The 17200-nt window shown below is 52.7% G+C and overlaps 1 protein-coding gene across 3 annotated transcripts in view; it reads left to right on the top strand.

The window, feature by feature from the left end:
• Positions 1-15547: 15547 nt before the first annotated feature.
• RAPGEF1 (Rap guanine nucleotide exchange factor 1) overlaps positions 15548-17200 on the top strand; it is a 134306-nt gene continuing 132653 nt past the window's right edge. For 2 of the 3 annotated variants that reach the window (XM_032595538.1, XM_032595542.1), the window contains exon 1: positions 15548-15648. In XM_032595538.1, the coding sequence (XP_032451429.1) occupies positions 15588-15648 (61 nt within the window). In that variant the 5' untranslated portion in view covers positions 15548-15587. The remainder of the gene's footprint in view (positions 15649-17200) is intronic. The other variant, XM_032595541.1, reaches the window with a different exon arrangement.

The raw sequence follows: 17200 nt of genomic DNA, 5'->3' as shown, positions 1-17200 counted from the left end.
AAATATATGCAAGGATGCTCATAATACCGGGGTTCGTAATGATGAAAATTAGAAATAATGCGAACTCTAACAATATGGAATTGGTTCAATAAAATACGGCACATGCACCCAGGGAGATACAGCACAGCTTTTATAAACAAAGATGCGGAAACTAATAATAGTGGCTGCTGTTGGGGAGGGTGGAAAGCCTACTTTTCATGGTCTACAGTCTTCAGGATTTAAAAAAAAAAAGTTGTATTTTGAGATCACTGTAGATTCACATGCCTAGAGATTCCCCAGGAGGCTTCACCCAGTGGTAACATCTTGCAAAATTATATAACGTTGCAACATCTCAACTAGGATGTTGACATTGACACAGTCACTAGGATACTGACATTGACACGGTCAAGATACGGGACCCATTGCCACAACCACGGACTGTGTGCTCTTTTGTTAATGTCGACTGTGGAGAGTTCTGTGTATATTCCGGAAATTAACCATTTCTCAGATATGTGGTTTGCAAATATTTTCTCAGTCTGTAGCTTGTCTTTCCAATCTCTCTTTTTTTAATGTTTATTTATTTTTGAGAGAGAGAGAGAGAGACAGAGTGTAAGCGGGGGAGGGGCAGAGAGAGGGAGACACAGAATTCGAAGCAGGCTCCAGGCTCTGAGCGGTCAGCACAGAGCCTGACACGGGGCTCGAGCTCATGAACCGTGAGATGGTGACCTGAGTCAACATCAGACACTTAACTGACTGAGCCACCCAGGTGCCCCCTTTTCAATCTCTTAAAAGAGCTTTTAGATCCAAGTGTTTTTCTCCTAATTTCTCCTAAAAGTCTTAAACTTTTACATTTTACATTTAAGTCTGATCTACTGTAAGGTTAATTTTTGTATAAGGTATGAGACTTAAGGTGATGTTCATATTTTTGCCTGTGGAAGATCAGTTGCTCTAGGACCTTTTGTCAAAGAGGCTATCTCTCGGGGCGCCTGGGGGGCTCAGTCGGTTGAGCGTCTGACTTCGGCTCAGGTCACGATCTCGCGGTCCGTGAGTTCGAGCCCCGCGTCGGGCTCTGTGCTGACAGCTCGGAGCCTGGAGCCTGTTTCCGATTCTGTGTCTCCCTCTCTCTCTCTCCCTTCCCCTGCTCATGCTCTGTCTCTCTCCCTCTCTCTCCTCAAAATAAACATTAAACATAAAAAAAAAAAAGCCATCTTTCCTTCCCTGAATTCTTTCCGAGCTTTTGTCAAAAATCAGCTGGGCATACTTGTAGAGATCTATTTCTGGGTTCTCTATTCATATGTATTATGCATCAAAAATTAATTTTAAAGCTGCATTGATTATATAGATCTATACTTATTATTAGGGGGAAACATCCATAATACATGGAGTAGAAAAAAATCTATTTCGTGGGGCGCCTGGGTGGCTCAGTCGGTTAAGCGTCCGATCTCGCGGTCCGTGAGTTCGAGCCCTGCGTCGGGCTCTGTGCTGACTGCTCAGAGCCTGGAGCCTGTTTCAGATTCTGTGTCTCCCTCTCTCTCTGCCCCTCCCCCATTCATGCTCTGTCTCTCTCTGTCTCAAAAATAAATAAATGTTAAAAAAAATTTTTTTAAAAATCTATTTCGTATAATCTAATTTTGTTAAAACTCTCTTTTCAAGAGTGCCTTTGTGCACGTGCGTGAGGTCTCCTCCCAGGAAAGACCCTGAAACGGTGTTTCCCAAACTGTGTTCCTGGGGATTCCTCTGACGGTCTTTAAGGAGGAGACTGAGTGAAAGCTGGATTCAGCATGTCTACACCGCTGGTGAGCTCTTCCCGGGGACTTTTGACTATAGAATCCCCATTTTCCCCTATGAAGCCTCTCTCAGAGCTAGTGTTCAAGGGGTTTTCCTTTGGGAAACTGGTCTGAAAGTCTTTCTGCCAAAATATTAATGGTGGTTATCATGGAAATGCGGGATGTGGGTTAGTTTTCCCTTTTTCTTTCTCCTTCCAGCTTCTTTTCCTAAAAAAGATTTTATTTAAAAAAATGTTTCTGTTTATTTATTTTTAAGAGAGAGAGAGAGAGAACCAGCAGGGGAGGGGCAGAGAGAGAAGGAGAGAGACAATCCCAAGCAGGCACGTGCTCCGTGCTTGTGGGGCTCGATCCCACAAGGCTCAGACTCAGGAACCGTGAGGTCACGACCTGAGCTGAAATCAAGACCGGGATGCGTAACCAACTGAGCCACCCAGGCACCCCTTTAAAATGTTATTTTTAAGGAACCTCTACACTCAACGTGGGGCTTGAACTCACGACCCTGAGATCAAGAGTTGCACGTTCCACCGACTGAGCCAGCCAGGCGCCCCTCTCCTCCTAACATCTATTAGCTGGAAAAAAAATTTCTTTTTCTGCCACAAACAGGTGTTCATCGTATAAATGAAAGAAGGTAATAAAGATGTTTGGGGGAGGGGAGACCAGGTGCCAAAGGGCTAGAATGGAGAGGCAGGTAGGAGCCGGCTTGCGGAAGCAGGAAAGAAAGCCAGGCTGGCAAGCATCCCTGGTCAGGACTGCCAGTTCACCTCCAGGAGGGAAGGAGAGGGAGATCGGGGCCAGAATTCCCACAGGCATCCACAGTGCTGCGTGGTGATGGTGGGCATTGACATGCTTCACACTCCCAGCATGCCCTTGGGAAGACAGTGCTGTGTAGACAAGGGAGGAGCAGGGGCCACTGGGACATCAGGTCCTGATGGCACCCATCACGGGAGGGCGGACAGCAAGAGTATGAAGGTAAGCGGGAGGCTGGGGGCTGTCACATCTCTGAGACTTTGTAGAATATTTTGATTGAGTCAGCTTAGAGAAGACACTCCGGCTAATTATATCCACAGCTAATTCTTTTTTCATTTTTTCATTTATTTTTTTATACCCTGCCTTGTTCTGCGGGGGAAAAATATCCGATTAAGAATGGCTCACAAGGGTTCATAAAATAAGACAAGATAGCAGAAAATTAAATGCAGATGGAAGAAGGGAGGAGAGCAGGGACAAGTGCCAAGAGGAAGCAGCAACAGGCTTATTCTTGGCTCGCTCTTTGTTATCCCGCCGAACAAGATGGCCCTGTGGGATTCCTCACACGAGCTGGGGTAGCCAGGAGCCACCATGCACCCGGACCCAATCCTGCACGACACGTATCTACGAGTGAAGAGCCTTCAATATATACCCATTGAGTGAATCCGCATCTGACGCTGAAACGTGAAAACTGCCTCGGGTTTTCATTGGTGCCTCTCAGGTTGTGCAATCGGTGGGACAGAGCTGAGATTCCCCAGGATTGAGATTTGTCTGGCTTGGAGACCAGTGTCCTCTCGGGAGGAGCGTTTGAAGAGGGGTAAAGCCCATCCTCCGAAGATGATTTTCCTTCACACCCGTTAAGATGGCTATTATTAAAACAAAACAAAACAAAACAGAAAACAAACGGTGCTGGCGAGGATGTGGAGAAATTCGAGCTTTCGTGCACTGTTGGCGGGAAGGTAAACTGGTCCGGCCACTGTGCAAAACAGCCTAATGGCTCCTCAAAAAATTGAAAATAGAATTGCCATACGATTCAGCAATTCCACTCTGGGTATACAGGTCTTCCTTGACTTACGATGGGGTCACGTTCCAATAAACACATCATAAGCTGAAAATATCGTAAGTCAAAAACGCACTGACGACGCCTAACCTACCAGACATCGTAGCTTAGCCCAGCCTGCCTTAAACGAACTCCAGACACGTACATTGGCCGGCAGTTGGGCAAAACCCCCTAATGCAAAACCTCTTTTGTAATAAAATGTTCACCGTTTCATGTAATTGATTGAAAATCACAGGGGGAGTGAAAAGCAGAACAGTTGTATGGGCACAAAATAGTTGTCAGAGTTATCGGTGGTTTACTCTCATGATCGTGTCAGGACTGGGGGGGGGGGGGCCCAGCCCACCTCTGCCCAGCATTTCAACGAGAAAGGACTGTGCTGTGTAGCATTAGCCCAGGAAAAGTTCGACCTTCACAATTCAAAGCGTGGTTTCTACTGAATGTGTATTGCTTTCACACCACAGTGGAGTCAAAAAATAGTAAGTCGACCCCTTGTAAGTAGGGTGCCATCGTATACCCCAAAGAATCAAAAGCAGGGTCTTAGATATTTGTGTATCTATATTCATGCAGCACTATTCACAGTATCCAAAAAGTGGACGTAATCCAAGTGTCCATCGAAGAATGAATGGATAAGCAAAATGGGAGATACATGTACACATACACACACTAGAATATGATTCAACCTTAAAAAGGAGGGGAATTTCTGGCACCTGCTATAACATGGATGAACCTTGAGGACATGTGTTTTGGCGGAGGGTGGGGGTGCAAGTGAGCAAGGGACAGAGAGAGACAGAGAGAAGTGGAGCTCACCCGGGGCTCATGTTTTACCTGAAGCAGGGCTCAAGTTCACCTGATGTGGGACTCGAACTCACCAAGTGCAAGATCCTGACCTGAGCCACAGTCGGATGCTTACCAACTGAGCCACCCAGGCGCCCCTTGGGGACGTTATGCCAAGTGAAATAAGCCAGACACAAAAGGACAAGCGCTGGGGCACCTGGGTGGCTGAGTCGGTGGCTCTTGAGGTCAGCCCAGGTCGCGATCTCACGGTCCGTGAGATCGAGCCCCGTGTTGACCTCTGTGCTGACAATGCGAAGCCTGCCTAGGATTCTCTCTCTCCCTCCCTCCCCTACCCCTTGCAAATAAATACGTAATCTTAAAAAAAAAAAAAAAAAAAAAGGACAAGCACTGTATGATTTTGCTTACATGAGGCACCTAGAATAGTCAAATTGATAGAGACAGAAAGTAGACAGCTGGGCGCCAGGAGCGAGGGGAGGAGGGAATGGGGAGTTAGTGTTTTCCTGGATACAAAGTTTCAGTTTTGCAAGATACCAAGAGTTCTGGAGAGGGATGGCTGTGATGGTTGCTCAACAGTGTGAACGCACTTTAATGTCACTGGAACTGTATGCTTAAAAGTGGTTACCATGGGGGGGCCCCTGGGTGGCTCAGGTGGTCAAGCTTCGGACTTCAGCTCAGGTCGTGATCTCATAGCTTGTGAGTTTGAGCCCCGCGTCCGTCCGGCTCTGTGCTGACAGCTCAGAGCCTGGAGCCTGCTTCCGATTCTGCGTCTCCCCCTCTCTCTGCCCCTCCCCTGCTCACGCTCTCTCTCTCTCTGCCTCTCTCTCTCCCTTAGAAATAAACATTAAAAAGATTTTTTTAAGTAGTACCATTTACAATGGTGAATGTTATGCCGTGTGTATTTTATCGCCACTTGAAACTTTAAAGAAAAGAATAACTTGACTTCCAGAAGGAAGCTTTGTGCTGGGAAATGTGGGCCCACCCACTGTCCGGGGATGGGGGTGGGGTGGGGAGAGGGCATTCAAGGCAGGGGCAGCTACACACAGAGTAAAGACACAGGGGCAGGAATCAACAGAGATGTGCAGGGAGACGGGGGAAAGGATATGAATGCAGAAAACGAAAGTTGGGTAATGGGAAATGACATTCGGGGGTCATTTGGGGGAATTAGTAAACAAGATATACTTCTTAACTCAGGATACAACCACAGGAACTCAAGAGAGCAAAAGGAATCAGACAGAGTTCTTGTGACTTGGCCCCAGCTGCTGTGAGTATTCATAGCAGAGGGAATAGAACTGGGGTGTATGAAGCCAGACAGAGGAACTGTTGCTCGATCTTATGGACAATAGGGAGCCATCATGGGTTCTGTGAGAGGGAGTCATGATTTGGAAAGATTGCTCCTCAGCATGCTTTTGAAATATTGAAGGGATGCTTGCCTCCCGTTAGTAGCCATTTCAAACCGTTTCATAAAATACTATCTTCACTGGGTGATGAGTTGCCAAGAAGGGGATTTCTCAGAGGTCCCGTTTCAGGTGAGACCTGAAGGATGAGAAGGGCCATCTCGACGAGCATGGAGGTAGGGGAGGGCGGGGGAGGAGTGTCCTCAGCAAAGGGAACAGAATGTGCAAAGGTCCAGTGATGGCAGGAGAGGAAAGCCCGTGGCTTTGGACGCCCAGAAGGAGCTGTGTGTGCCTGGTGGCTTTAGTGAGGGAGAGCAGAGGTGTGTGTGTGTGTGTGTGTGTGTGTGTGTGTGTGTGTGTTATTTATTGTGAGAGAAAAAGAGAGAGCATGGAGAAGGGGCAGGGAGAGAGGGAGAGAGAATTTCCAAGCGGGCTCGACACTGTCCATGTGGAGCCTGACTTGGGATTCGATCTCACGAACTGTGAGATCATGACCTGAGCCGAAATCACCAGTCAGATGCTTAACCGACTGAGCCCCCCCCAGGCGCCCCAAGGGGAGCAGAGGTTGAAGACGAGAACAGGTGGCTCTCCTTTGTGCCAAGGGTGATGGGGAGCGGCTGGAGACCGACGCCATCAGGTTAGCACTGAGGAGACCTCTGTGGCCACAACATGGAGAAGAAGTTGCTAGAACAGGCGGTGTGCATGGGTGTGGGGGGGGGGAGGGGCTCACTCGGGCGGTATCGGAGTCACGCAGACCTGAGACGATGGAGGCCTGGACGAGGAACCGGGGAGCAGAGGTGGGGTCAGGGGGGAGGGGAAGGTCCTCGGGCGTTTGTAATTGACCGAATGGGCAAGATGGGCGCCCAGGCTTCTGGATTGGTTCCTGGAAGGGCTTAGGGTTTAGGGTTTGAAGCAGGTTCAGGGTCTGAGGTCCTGGGTCCAAGTTCGGACATTCTCAGCTGAGCTGCCTCCAAGACAGCCAAGGGGAGACGTCCACCAGCCGCGGGGGACGGAGCCGAGGGGACACTGAGCGGAAGACTCGGGGAGGCACAGAGGTGGGGGTGGGACCACGGCAGCTACGGGAGACCAGTTTCCCGAAGAGGCTCACAACACCGTCTTCAGCCACAGTCCCACCAAGACGTGCGGTCCGTGCTCCACCCCCTTGACTCTTGCCAGATCATGTGACTGCACTGACCCACACAGGACACAGGGATGGGGGGTTGACCCACACAGGACACAGGGGCAGGAGATTTGGCCGGGGGAACCAGGGCAGGAGGGATATTCAGTCAGTACCAGGAGCTGCCCTTGACTGGCCTGGGAACTTCTGCTTGCAGACGCTCAGAGGTCAGCTGCCATGTGCAAAGTGCACCTTCCGGAAGACCTTATGCCGTGAGAAACCCAAGCCAGGTGGAGAAGCCCCAGAGAATGAGATGCCACCCGGGCACAGAGAACAGGGCCCAGGAGCACTGAGGCCCCAACAGGTGCCCGAGGAAGCCAACTTCCAAGCGAATCTTCCAGGCCTCCCCGGGCTGGCGCTGCTCAGAGAAGGCACGGGCTGCCCGGCGGACTCTTCCTGGCCCCCAACAGCTGCACAGATCAAACCACTAAGCCAGAAGGCAGTTTGTGGTTCAGTAACACGGATGACGAGCATAGACGGTGGCAGGTGGGGCACATTTTGGGAAACAGGAGGAGGAGTGGAGGGCCCACACTCAGCTCTGAGAATAACCCCAGAGCCAGTGGAGGGGCGTCCTGAGGTATGAGTAGTCAACGATATTGCCTCTTTTTCCTTTCTTTTTAAAGTTTACTTATTTTGAAAGAGAGGGGGAGAGAGAGAGAGAGGGAGAGAGAGGGAGAGAGGGAGAGAGACAGGGGGAGGGGGGGGAGAGAGATGCGGCACCGGGGTGGCTCAGTCAGTTAGGCGCCCGACTCTTGATTTCGGCTCAGGTCATGATCTCACGGTTCGTGAGTTCGAGGCCTGCGTCAGGCTCTGTGCTGACAGTGCGGAGCCTGCTTGAGATTCTGTCTCTCCCTCTCTCTCTGCTCCTCCCTGCCTTCCCCCCCATCCCCGCAACTCTCTCTCGAAATAAATAAATTTTTTAAGAAGTTGAAAAAAAAGAGAGAGAGAGAGGAGTGCAAGTGGGGGAGGGGCAGAGAGAGAGAGAGAGGGAGAGAGAGAGAATCCCAAGTAGGCTCCACACCACCAGCACAGAGCCCGATGTGGGGCTCGAACCCACGAGCCGTGAGATCATGACCTGAGCCGAAACCAAGAGTGGGACACTTAACTGAGCCCCTCAGGTGCCCCAATATTGCCTCTTCGTCCTTACTCCACTCTTTCCCTCCAGATGGAGGGAGCCCAACTAGCATTGGCCTCTCTGCCCATGCACCCCCGGGAAGGAGGAGACGCTTGACCTGGCTGGTGAATTTGGAAGGAGGAAGGGGGTGTGTGTGACTGAGCCCTTTCCTCCCTCCTCCCGTGGAGCAGACAACTGTCTGGAACCATAGTCTGCGTTGTTACCCCACACTAAGCTTTACAGAGATGGCCCTGAGGCCACCTGCACCTCCCCTCCCCTCCCTGCCACTCTGTCCTGTGAACTCTGGCTACTTTGGACTCCCCGGACTCACGGCTCTGTCACCTTAACCCAGGGAGCCCACCCGCTCTGCCTGGGTACCGCTTCCCTGAACCACAGCCTGGAAACCGCCTTTAGGCATTACCTTGGGGCAATTGTAAGGCTTTTCTCATTTGTATCCATTCCTCAAGCATCACTGTCCTTCCTGCCTTCATTATTTAACCTTGATCACCTTGTGAAGTAGGTGCTCACATCCCTGTTCGGTTGTCCCCATTTTGCAGATGCAACATCAATATAAGGCAGGTGCTAGCTAGAATTACCCCCATTTCACAGATGAGTAAACTGAGACCTAGAGAGGCTAAGTGACTTGTACAAGGTTGCTTAGCGGGTAGCAGGGCCAGAACTTGGACCGGCTTCTTTCTTTCTTCAAGGATCTTCAACACTGCACCCTATTACCTCCCTGAATACCTCCCGTAACCGAATATAATTATTCCAGATCTTTCTTCACTGCCCAGGTTGCTGTGGTTCTGGGCCCTTATCTAAAATGATAGGAAATAGGGGCGCCTGGGTGGCTTGGTCGGTTAAGCGTCCGACTTCGGCTCAGGTCACGATCTCGCGGTCCGTGGGTTCGAGCCCCACGTCGGGCTCTGTGCTGACAGCTCAGAGCCTGGAGCCTGTTTCAGATTCTGTGTCTCCCTCTCTCTCTGCCCCTCCCCTGTTCATTCTCTGTCTCTCTCTGTCTCAAAAATAAATAAATGTTAAAAAAAAAATTAAAAAAAAATAAAATAAAATGATAGGAAATAAAAGCCTGCCCCACAGAAATATGGGCATGAAAGCACACAAGATATGCCGACCTTGATATTTACTACAGTTCATAATTTTTCCCCACCACCCACTTTATTTATTTTTTTTTATTATTTTTTTTTCAACGTTTATTTATTTTTGCGACAGAGAGAGACAGAGCATGAACGGGGGAGGGGCAGAGAGAGAGGGAGACACAGAATCGGAAACAGGCTCCAGGCTCTGAGCCATCAGCCCAGAGCCCGACGCGGGGCTCGAACTCACGGACCGCGAGATCGTGACCTGGCTGAAGTCGGACGCTCAACCGACTGCGCCACCCAGGCGCCCCATACCCACTTTAAAAAAATGGAAGGAAACAACAGAAGCTCTCGTCAAGAAGGGAATGATTAAATACATGTACATTTTAAATACAAATACATTTACAATGTATTTATTGTATTTATTTGTACTTATTGTATTTATTGATTAAATACGAATACATTTACAATGATTTAATACACGTATATTTTGATACATCGACACAATGTAACGCTGTACAACTGTTAAAAAGTATCAGATTCTTATGTACTGGCATGAAAGATGTTCTATCTATCTACTTACCTATCTATATATAACTTAACGAAAAATGCAAGTTGTAGATTACATCGGCCAGGGTAGGTTCCGTGCCAGGGCAGATTCAGTTCAGCGTTATTTCTGGCTCACATCGCAATCCTTTAACCCTGCACAAGTCCATGGGATGGGCCAATGCTCAGCCCCAGGCAACCATTCAGGGACCCAGACTATTCTCATTGTCAACATATCACAGCAGAACGAGAAGAAAGAGCAGGGGATCAGAGGTGGGAGATTTTTATGGGCCGAGCATGGCAGTGACGATCGTTATTTCAACCACATCCCCTTGTCTGGAGCTTGAACAGGCTAATCGCAGGGTGGAGGCTGGGAGACGTCATGTAGCTGTGTGCCCAGCCAAGGGGCTCGGTGACCATGCAGCCGGCCTCTGCCTTGCGAACTGATATGTACCACTTAAACCCATTCATACAAAACCCCACAAATGGGTGCCTGGATATATTTTTAAAAGGGAAAAATCTGGGGGGCCCTGGGTGGCTCAGTCCATTAGAGCGTCTGGCTCTTGATTTCAGCTCAGGTTATGATCTCACGGTTGTGAGATCCAGCCCTTGTAGGGCTCCGTGCTGACAGCGTGAAGCCTGCTTGGGCTCCCTCTCCCTCTCTCCCTCTCCCTCTCCCTCTCCCTCTCCCTCTCCCTCTCCCTCTCCCTCTCTGCCTTTGGATTCTGTGTCTCCTTCTCTCTCTACCCCTCCCCTGCTCCCACTCGCTCTCTCTCTCTCTCAAAAATAAATTTAAAGAAACCACACTGGTACAGATAAGTGTATAGTCAAATTCAGATAATAAATAAACATATATTTAATAATAAATAAATTTTAGGAGCGCCTGGGTGGCTCAGTCGGTTAGGCGTCCGACTTCAGCTCAGGTCACGATCTCACGGACCGTGAGTTCGAGCCCCGCGTCGGGCTCTGGGCTGATGGCTCGGAGCCTGGAGCCTGTTTCCGATTCTGTGTCTCCCTCTCTCTCTGCCCCTCCCCCGTTCATGCTCTGTCTCTCTCTGTCTCAAAAATAAATAAACGTTAAAAAAATAAAAAAATAATAAATAAATTTTAATAAATAAAATAAACATTCTTTTTTAAAGCGAAAAGTCTGGAAGGATATACACTTTTACCTCCCATGAGTGAAAGGGAGACTCTCGCTTTTATTTTCTTTGTCTCTGTTATTTTTCCTAGTAATGACACATGTTTTCTGTGATTAACACTTAAAGACTTGTAAAATGAGAGTACGTTGCTTTTTTTTTTTTTAAAGGGCTTTTAGCAAACGGAGCTTAGAATTCTAAATGGTCACTAGGGGGCAGAAGAGATACGTGTGTGCGGGTTCGCCTGTGCTGTTTGCTAATTAAGTGTTTACTACATTTCTTGCACAATTTCCTGGCTCAACAGGCCAGCTGTAACACTTACCAAATTGTTGGAAGAAATGACAGCAGCCAGGCCGCTCACACTGGCAGGCTTCGTAACGTGTGGCCAAATACTCCCTGATCTAGACCCCCTACCCTCCCAGGATCACCGTGAGGACTGAGGCAGCTACTAAGCACACACCAGCCATGGGAAACCTTTATTATCATTACTGCCACTATCATGCACGACACTGCCTGTTTGTGCGGTAAAGACGTAGTGACTCCATATTCTTTATCCTCGGGGAGCTGATGATGCATCTGGGGAGTTCGGGGCAGGCACCTACGGACGGATTGCCAACAATCGCAGCTGAGCCCCGGAGCCACCAGCCTCACTCTGCCTTAGTCTCACTGAACTCCTGTCGTCCCGACAGCTGAATGTCATCTGCAACTGCCAAGAAGAGAATGTGACCCTTTTGGAAAGGGCCACACCTCCGATAGGCTCTCTGGGCAGCCCGGGCCACCTGCCCGGCTGTCCCTCCAACTGTGGAGGTGGAGAGCTACACAGTGGTCATCTGGCTTGTCCTTCCTTTTTACTGGGCTTCCTATTTTAGGTCTTTGACATCACAGTTTGCATCTTTTTATATTCTGTATCTATTAATAAATTATTGTAGTTAACATTTTTGTCCTTTAAATACAAGAATTAAATGTTGAACACACCATATTACAGTATTAGAGAATGTTCTGAATTTGACTATACACTTATCTTTACCAGTGTGGTTTATTTTTATTTTTAAATTTATTTTTGAGAGAGAGAGAGAGCAAGTGGGAGCAGGGGAGGAGCAGAGAGAGGGGGAGACACAATCCGAAGCAGTCTCCAGGCTCTAGCTGTCAGCACAGAGCCCGACACGGGGCTGGAACCCATGAACCGTGAGATCACCGCCTGAGCCAAAGTCAGATGCTCAACTGGCTAAGCCTCCGGGGGAACCCCTGTCTTGTGTTTCGACGTCTTAAAAATCTGCCAGCCTGGGAGAGACTGCCCTCCCCCAGGCTAGCGAATTCTCGAAGATGGGAAAGGAAGCAAACCTTGCAACACCTCTCACACACCAAGCTGGTATGTCCCCTGCCCTAAATCATCCCAGGGCCCGGCGACTGGAGACCACCCCTATTTCCCGGAGCCCGTTGGGATTATTCCCTCTAGGCAACCCTAAACTGTTCACTCTGCCCTGCCTTGCCTTTCCTGAAGAAACCCCAATACAGGCTCTGGCCTAAGCTTTTCCCTTACTGCTGCTTCTGCCCTCTGTGTCCCCCCCCCCCCCCCCCGTGCTCCTCAAGCCGCCCCGCCTGGTATGGTGTGCTCCTCCCCTTGGGAAATGCAAGTAGTATGTTCTTCCAGTGGCATTGGCCTCCCCTTGTCGCCACCGAGTCACCCATGTAAATTGAAATCCATGGGTACAAACAAGTCCTCCCCACCTGCGTGGACTCGGTGTCCTGAAGGGGACAGGCATTAAACAGATCCAAGAAACTAGCGAACTAGAGGGAGGCACGTGCTATGACATGGAATCCCACGAGGCTCTCTGCCATCTGAGATGGCAAGACGGACGTCCTGGCTTTGCCTCACCAGCGTGTCTCCCCTCCCCCCGTATTGCCTTGGGCACATGCCCTTCCCCTGTCCCACATGCCGGTTCTACGGCGTCCACTCGGAGCTTTCTCGCACTTGGAGCGGACCTGGCCGATTTGCATATTCTGCCCCCGCCCCTGCGGTCATTGGTTCAGGATAGTCATGTGACCCAGACTAGGCTAATGAGTCGGCTGGTGCCCAACTCCACCACTAGGCGGAGAGAGACCACCCAGGAAGAGACCCAACCCAGAGGGGCAATGCCATGGTTTCAGAGCCTAGAAGTGGCTGTGTCGGTCCTGGCTGTATCCCTGCTTTGCTATTTGCGACGTCCAACAAACTCCCTTTTGCTCTAACCAAGCTGAGCCGGGCTTCTGACCACGAAATCAAGCATCCCGACCAGGGCCAGGGAGCTGGCCCTATTGGGGGCGGCAGGAAGGGGCCCCCGGAGAAGTGACAGATCGGGAAGTGAAACACGACCAGGAAGGAGCCAGGTGGAGTAGAGGAGAGAGAACACGGCAGGCAGAAAGCCCAGCGTGAGAGAAGGCCCCGAGGTGGGAAGAAGAGAGCTTTAGGAATTCGTTTGCCTCATTAACCTGTGTGTGTTCTGTGACAGCTACAAACACGTTTGGTGAATAACCTTTGTTAAGTAAGGTCCATTCAGAAAGTACTCTATTGTTTGAAAATCCCTCCACACTTGATATGTCATGATTTATTACATATACTTGGTTTTACTCTCATGAACCCCTGACTGGGCTTACTATTTGAGTCTAATTTTCTACTTTGCACCAAGGATTTGGGGCCTAAAATACTGGCCCTCCTTAGCTCAGAAGCTTAGAAGGACTGGGGCAGGTTTGGGAGTGTTGGGGAGGTGGGTCTGGGGCCAGGGGCCAGGGGCCAGTTTTTCCTAGTGATGTGGCTTCCAAGAGAGCTGAGAAGTGCCACCCTGGCTCCGAGCAGCCATTCATTAGCTCTAAAAGAGACGTGAATGTGTCAGTCTTTGGCTTTGCCTTTGACTCCCAGAGAGCTGGAATTGACGACTCTGAAAATGTGGCTGCTACCAGTTCCAGAATCAGGAAACCCACCCCGGTTCCAGGTGGATGGAAACAGGAAATCTCTTGCAACATCAGCCTCCCCTTCTCCCTGCACCTCTCCCAAATCCTGTCCTCATCACCAGATTATTTAATTTACCTATGTCAAGAGACACAGGAGGGAAAACTAGTTGCGTTGGTTTTGTGTTGCTTTTCTGTATTCTACCTCGGGCCAAGAACAATGAGCAGGGAGAAGGACATTTTTCTACATGTGACTATCCCTTGTGTTACCAAAGTATGTTACTAACATTTATACTTGCATTATATGATTTAACTTTGCCTCTCCAAGCGTGAACTCTTTGGAGGCAAGAACCGACCATGTGCATTTTTGTGGGACACACAGCACCCATCACAGTGCCTGGCTCTAGCAGGGTCCTTGATTCTTAAATTAATGACTTTTACTTAAGCAATCACCATGCTAGAAAAGGTTCACACCTGAGCTCCAAACTAGAAGCATAAATAGTCCCCAGATGGGGATCCAATGAGTAGGGCAGGCAGGGGTCTCTTGTCCTATGGGTTGGGCCCAAGCCTTGGCATAGATGGAGGTTCTGAGACTCTGGAGACACTGAGCTCTGGGTGGGGTCAGACTGGCCAGGTGGCTCTTGCCTTCAGGGGGTGCTGAGTATCAGATGGGGAGAGCAGGGGAGGGCAGGGCAGTCCAGAGCCTGGAGTCCTTATGATGGCAGGGAGCACAGGGTCTGGAGTGGGTCAAGCCGAGACCCGGCCAGCTGACTTAGCTAGCAGGGGCTGCCGACACCCAGCTGACCGGAGGGGAGACTGGCCCCATGACTTTTCGCGGATTGTGGGCTAGCATGGGGCTCTGAATCCTGGGTGGAGTCAGTCACTGGTTCCCTCATGGAGGCTAGAGTTTGGAAAGGAGCAGTGTGTCCTGTATCAGGGGGACATGCTGGGCTCTGGGCCCAAGGGAGGACCCTGAACTCTGCGTGGGGGAGATCACTCCCGGGTCCCGGCTTGGAGACTCCAGGCCAGCAGGAGGTGCTGTGTCTCGGGTAGCAGGGTCAGGACGGGCTCCCAGCCCCGGTAGAGGGTGCTGAGGGCCGCTTGGGGGGTCATTCCCAGCCTCTGGCGAGGAAATTCTGGCCCTAAGAGGACTCCGAGTCCTGCATGATGCGGGTGAGTGCGTCAGCCCCAAGCCCTGGCTTGGACGCTCCGGGTCGGCATGTGCCTCCGGTGAGAAGGTCAGGCCGGGTGGGCAGGGGCCGCTGAGTCCTGGCTGGGGTCAATGTGATGGCTGTGGAGCCCCGGTGGGGGTGCAGGCTCTGCGGCGGTGGGTGGCGGTGCGGGCTCTGCGCGGGCAGGGGTGCTGGTGCGGGTCGGCGCCTCGCCCTGGCGTGGAGACTCCGGGCCGGCAGGGGGCGCCGCCTCCCAGACGGGAGGCTCGGGCCGGCTCCGGACCGGCAGGGGGCGCTGGGCTCGCGGCGGCGTGGCGGGCGCCCGGCAGGTGGCGCTCTGGCCGCGGCCGAGGCGGGCGGCGGGCGGCGGCGGCGGCGGCAGCGCGGCGCTGCGGCCGGCTCTCGGGCCCGGGAAGCGGCAGCGGCGGCGGCGGCGGCGGCGGCGAGAGCGGAGGAGGCGGAGCGGCGGCGGCCGGCGGCGGGAGCGGCGGCGGCGGCGGCGGCGGCGGGGGCCCGGGCGGGCGGGAGCGCCGCTGGCCGAGCGCACAGGCCGCGGCCCGCAGAGCCCGCCATGCCGGCGCGGGTGTGAGGCGCGGCGAGCCAGGGCCGAGGCGAGCGGCGGCCGCGCCGGCCTGTGGCCCCGCAGCGGCCCGGCCCGGGCCCCATGAGCGGCGGCCTCGGCCTCCGGCGCAGCCCGGAAATGTCCGGCAAGCTCGAGAAAGCAGGTGAGCGCGGCGCCGGGCGGGAGGGGCGGGCCTGCGGGGGCGCGGGCGCCGGGGCGAGCCGCCGCCCAGGCCTGGGGCCCCGCCGCCCCGCCGCCCCGCGGGGGCCGTCTCGGCGCGCCGGCCTGCTGGCGCTCCCGGGGCGGCGGGGCCGGCGGGATTCGGGCCCCCGGGGCGCGCGGGCAGCGGGACGGGAGCCCGGGCGCGCGGCCGTTCTTGCACGGCGGGCGGAGCCGAGCCCCGAAAGGTGTCACTTCTGCCGAGCCCCGGGTGTACGTTGAACCCGAAGCAGCCGCTTCGCTGGCTTCGGAGGAAGCAGGCAGGATGTGTCTGGGCGCCTTCGGGGCTCGCTCGCCTTCCCCGCTGGCGCCGCGCTGAGCTCCGGCAGCGGGGCCCGGAGGGAGCCTGCGGGTTTGGGGGCGATGATAACCTCATCTCTTTGTGTGTTTCCTAGAAACCTCGGAGAGCTGCCTTCCCATCATCGGGCTTCTGCCCGTGCTGGGGGTCAGGGTCCCCAAAGACTCCGTTAGGGCCGTGCCTCCGGGGTGCGGGTGGGGGGCCCGGGGCGGCTCTGGCCAGCGACCCCCTGCGGGGCCAATCCCTGGGTCCCAGGTGAGGTGGGCTGGCAGGCCAGGGCTCCTGTGTGGGGGACACCGTTGCTTGTCATCGCCTGGGCGCCAGCCTAGCTTGGCGGCCGCGTCGTGCAAGGCAGGCTTTTAGGGGCTGCCGAGGGGCAAGTTGCATTGATTTGGGAAGTGGCGCCTTCTGCCCAGGCGGAACCCATATACTCTTCTGCGCTGGGCCTCAGGAGGGGACTCGGAAGGGGTGGGGGGTGGGTGGGTGGGGACTTGCAGGCTGTGGTTTAAGCACAGGAAGGAAATTTCTGTCGCCTTTATTGAGGGTTTTCTATACATCCGGCTCTGTGCTGAGCACCTTACAAGTGTTGCTTAGTAAATCCTTGCAGGTTCTCGGTGGGAGAGGATTTGATGGTGGTTTTACAGGCTCAGGGCCTCTCAGTGAGTTCCTACGGGCTGGCCACCCAGCGAGAGGGCAGCTGGCCATCCACTGCGGGCCTGGCTGCCTTCCTCAGGGGCAGGGCCCTCGGTTTCAGGGGCTGTTTCTTGGGTATTTCTCTCAGCTTCTCATCAGGGCCGTGCCCAGTGACCGCGAGCTGCTTCTCGGCACACGTACCATTCCAGAAATACCTGGGGTTAATTTGTGCAGCGTTTCTCAGGAGCCCCATGAATAGTGTCTCCGAAGGGTGCTGTTGGGCAGGTCAGATTGTTTGCTTTAAATAAATAAATAAATGGCAGGGTTTTCGCTGCTTAGGATGTGTTCATTGTCAAAAACGTGAGAATCGAGGAAGAGGAAAAAGCGAGCTGAAAAGCACGTGTCGTCCCGCGGACCGCCTTCCACAGCGCAGACCTGTCAGATAAAACGAGTCTTCAGTTGTGTGCTCTGTTACCTAGAGAAGGTGGGGGGGGTCTTAAGGCCAGTTGCTTTCAGCATAGATTAGCCCCTCGCCCTCTCTGGGCACCTCCTTCCGCGAGGGTCT

This window comes from Lynx canadensis, chromosome D4, assembly GCF_007474595.2.
Source record: "Lynx canadensis isolate LIC74 chromosome D4, mLynCan4.pri.v2, whole genome shotgun sequence".
NCBI classification, from domain to species: domain Eukaryota; kingdom Metazoa; phylum Chordata; class Mammalia; order Carnivora; family Felidae; genus Lynx; species Lynx canadensis.
This window is presented reverse-complemented; position numbering and strand designations above follow the sequence as displayed.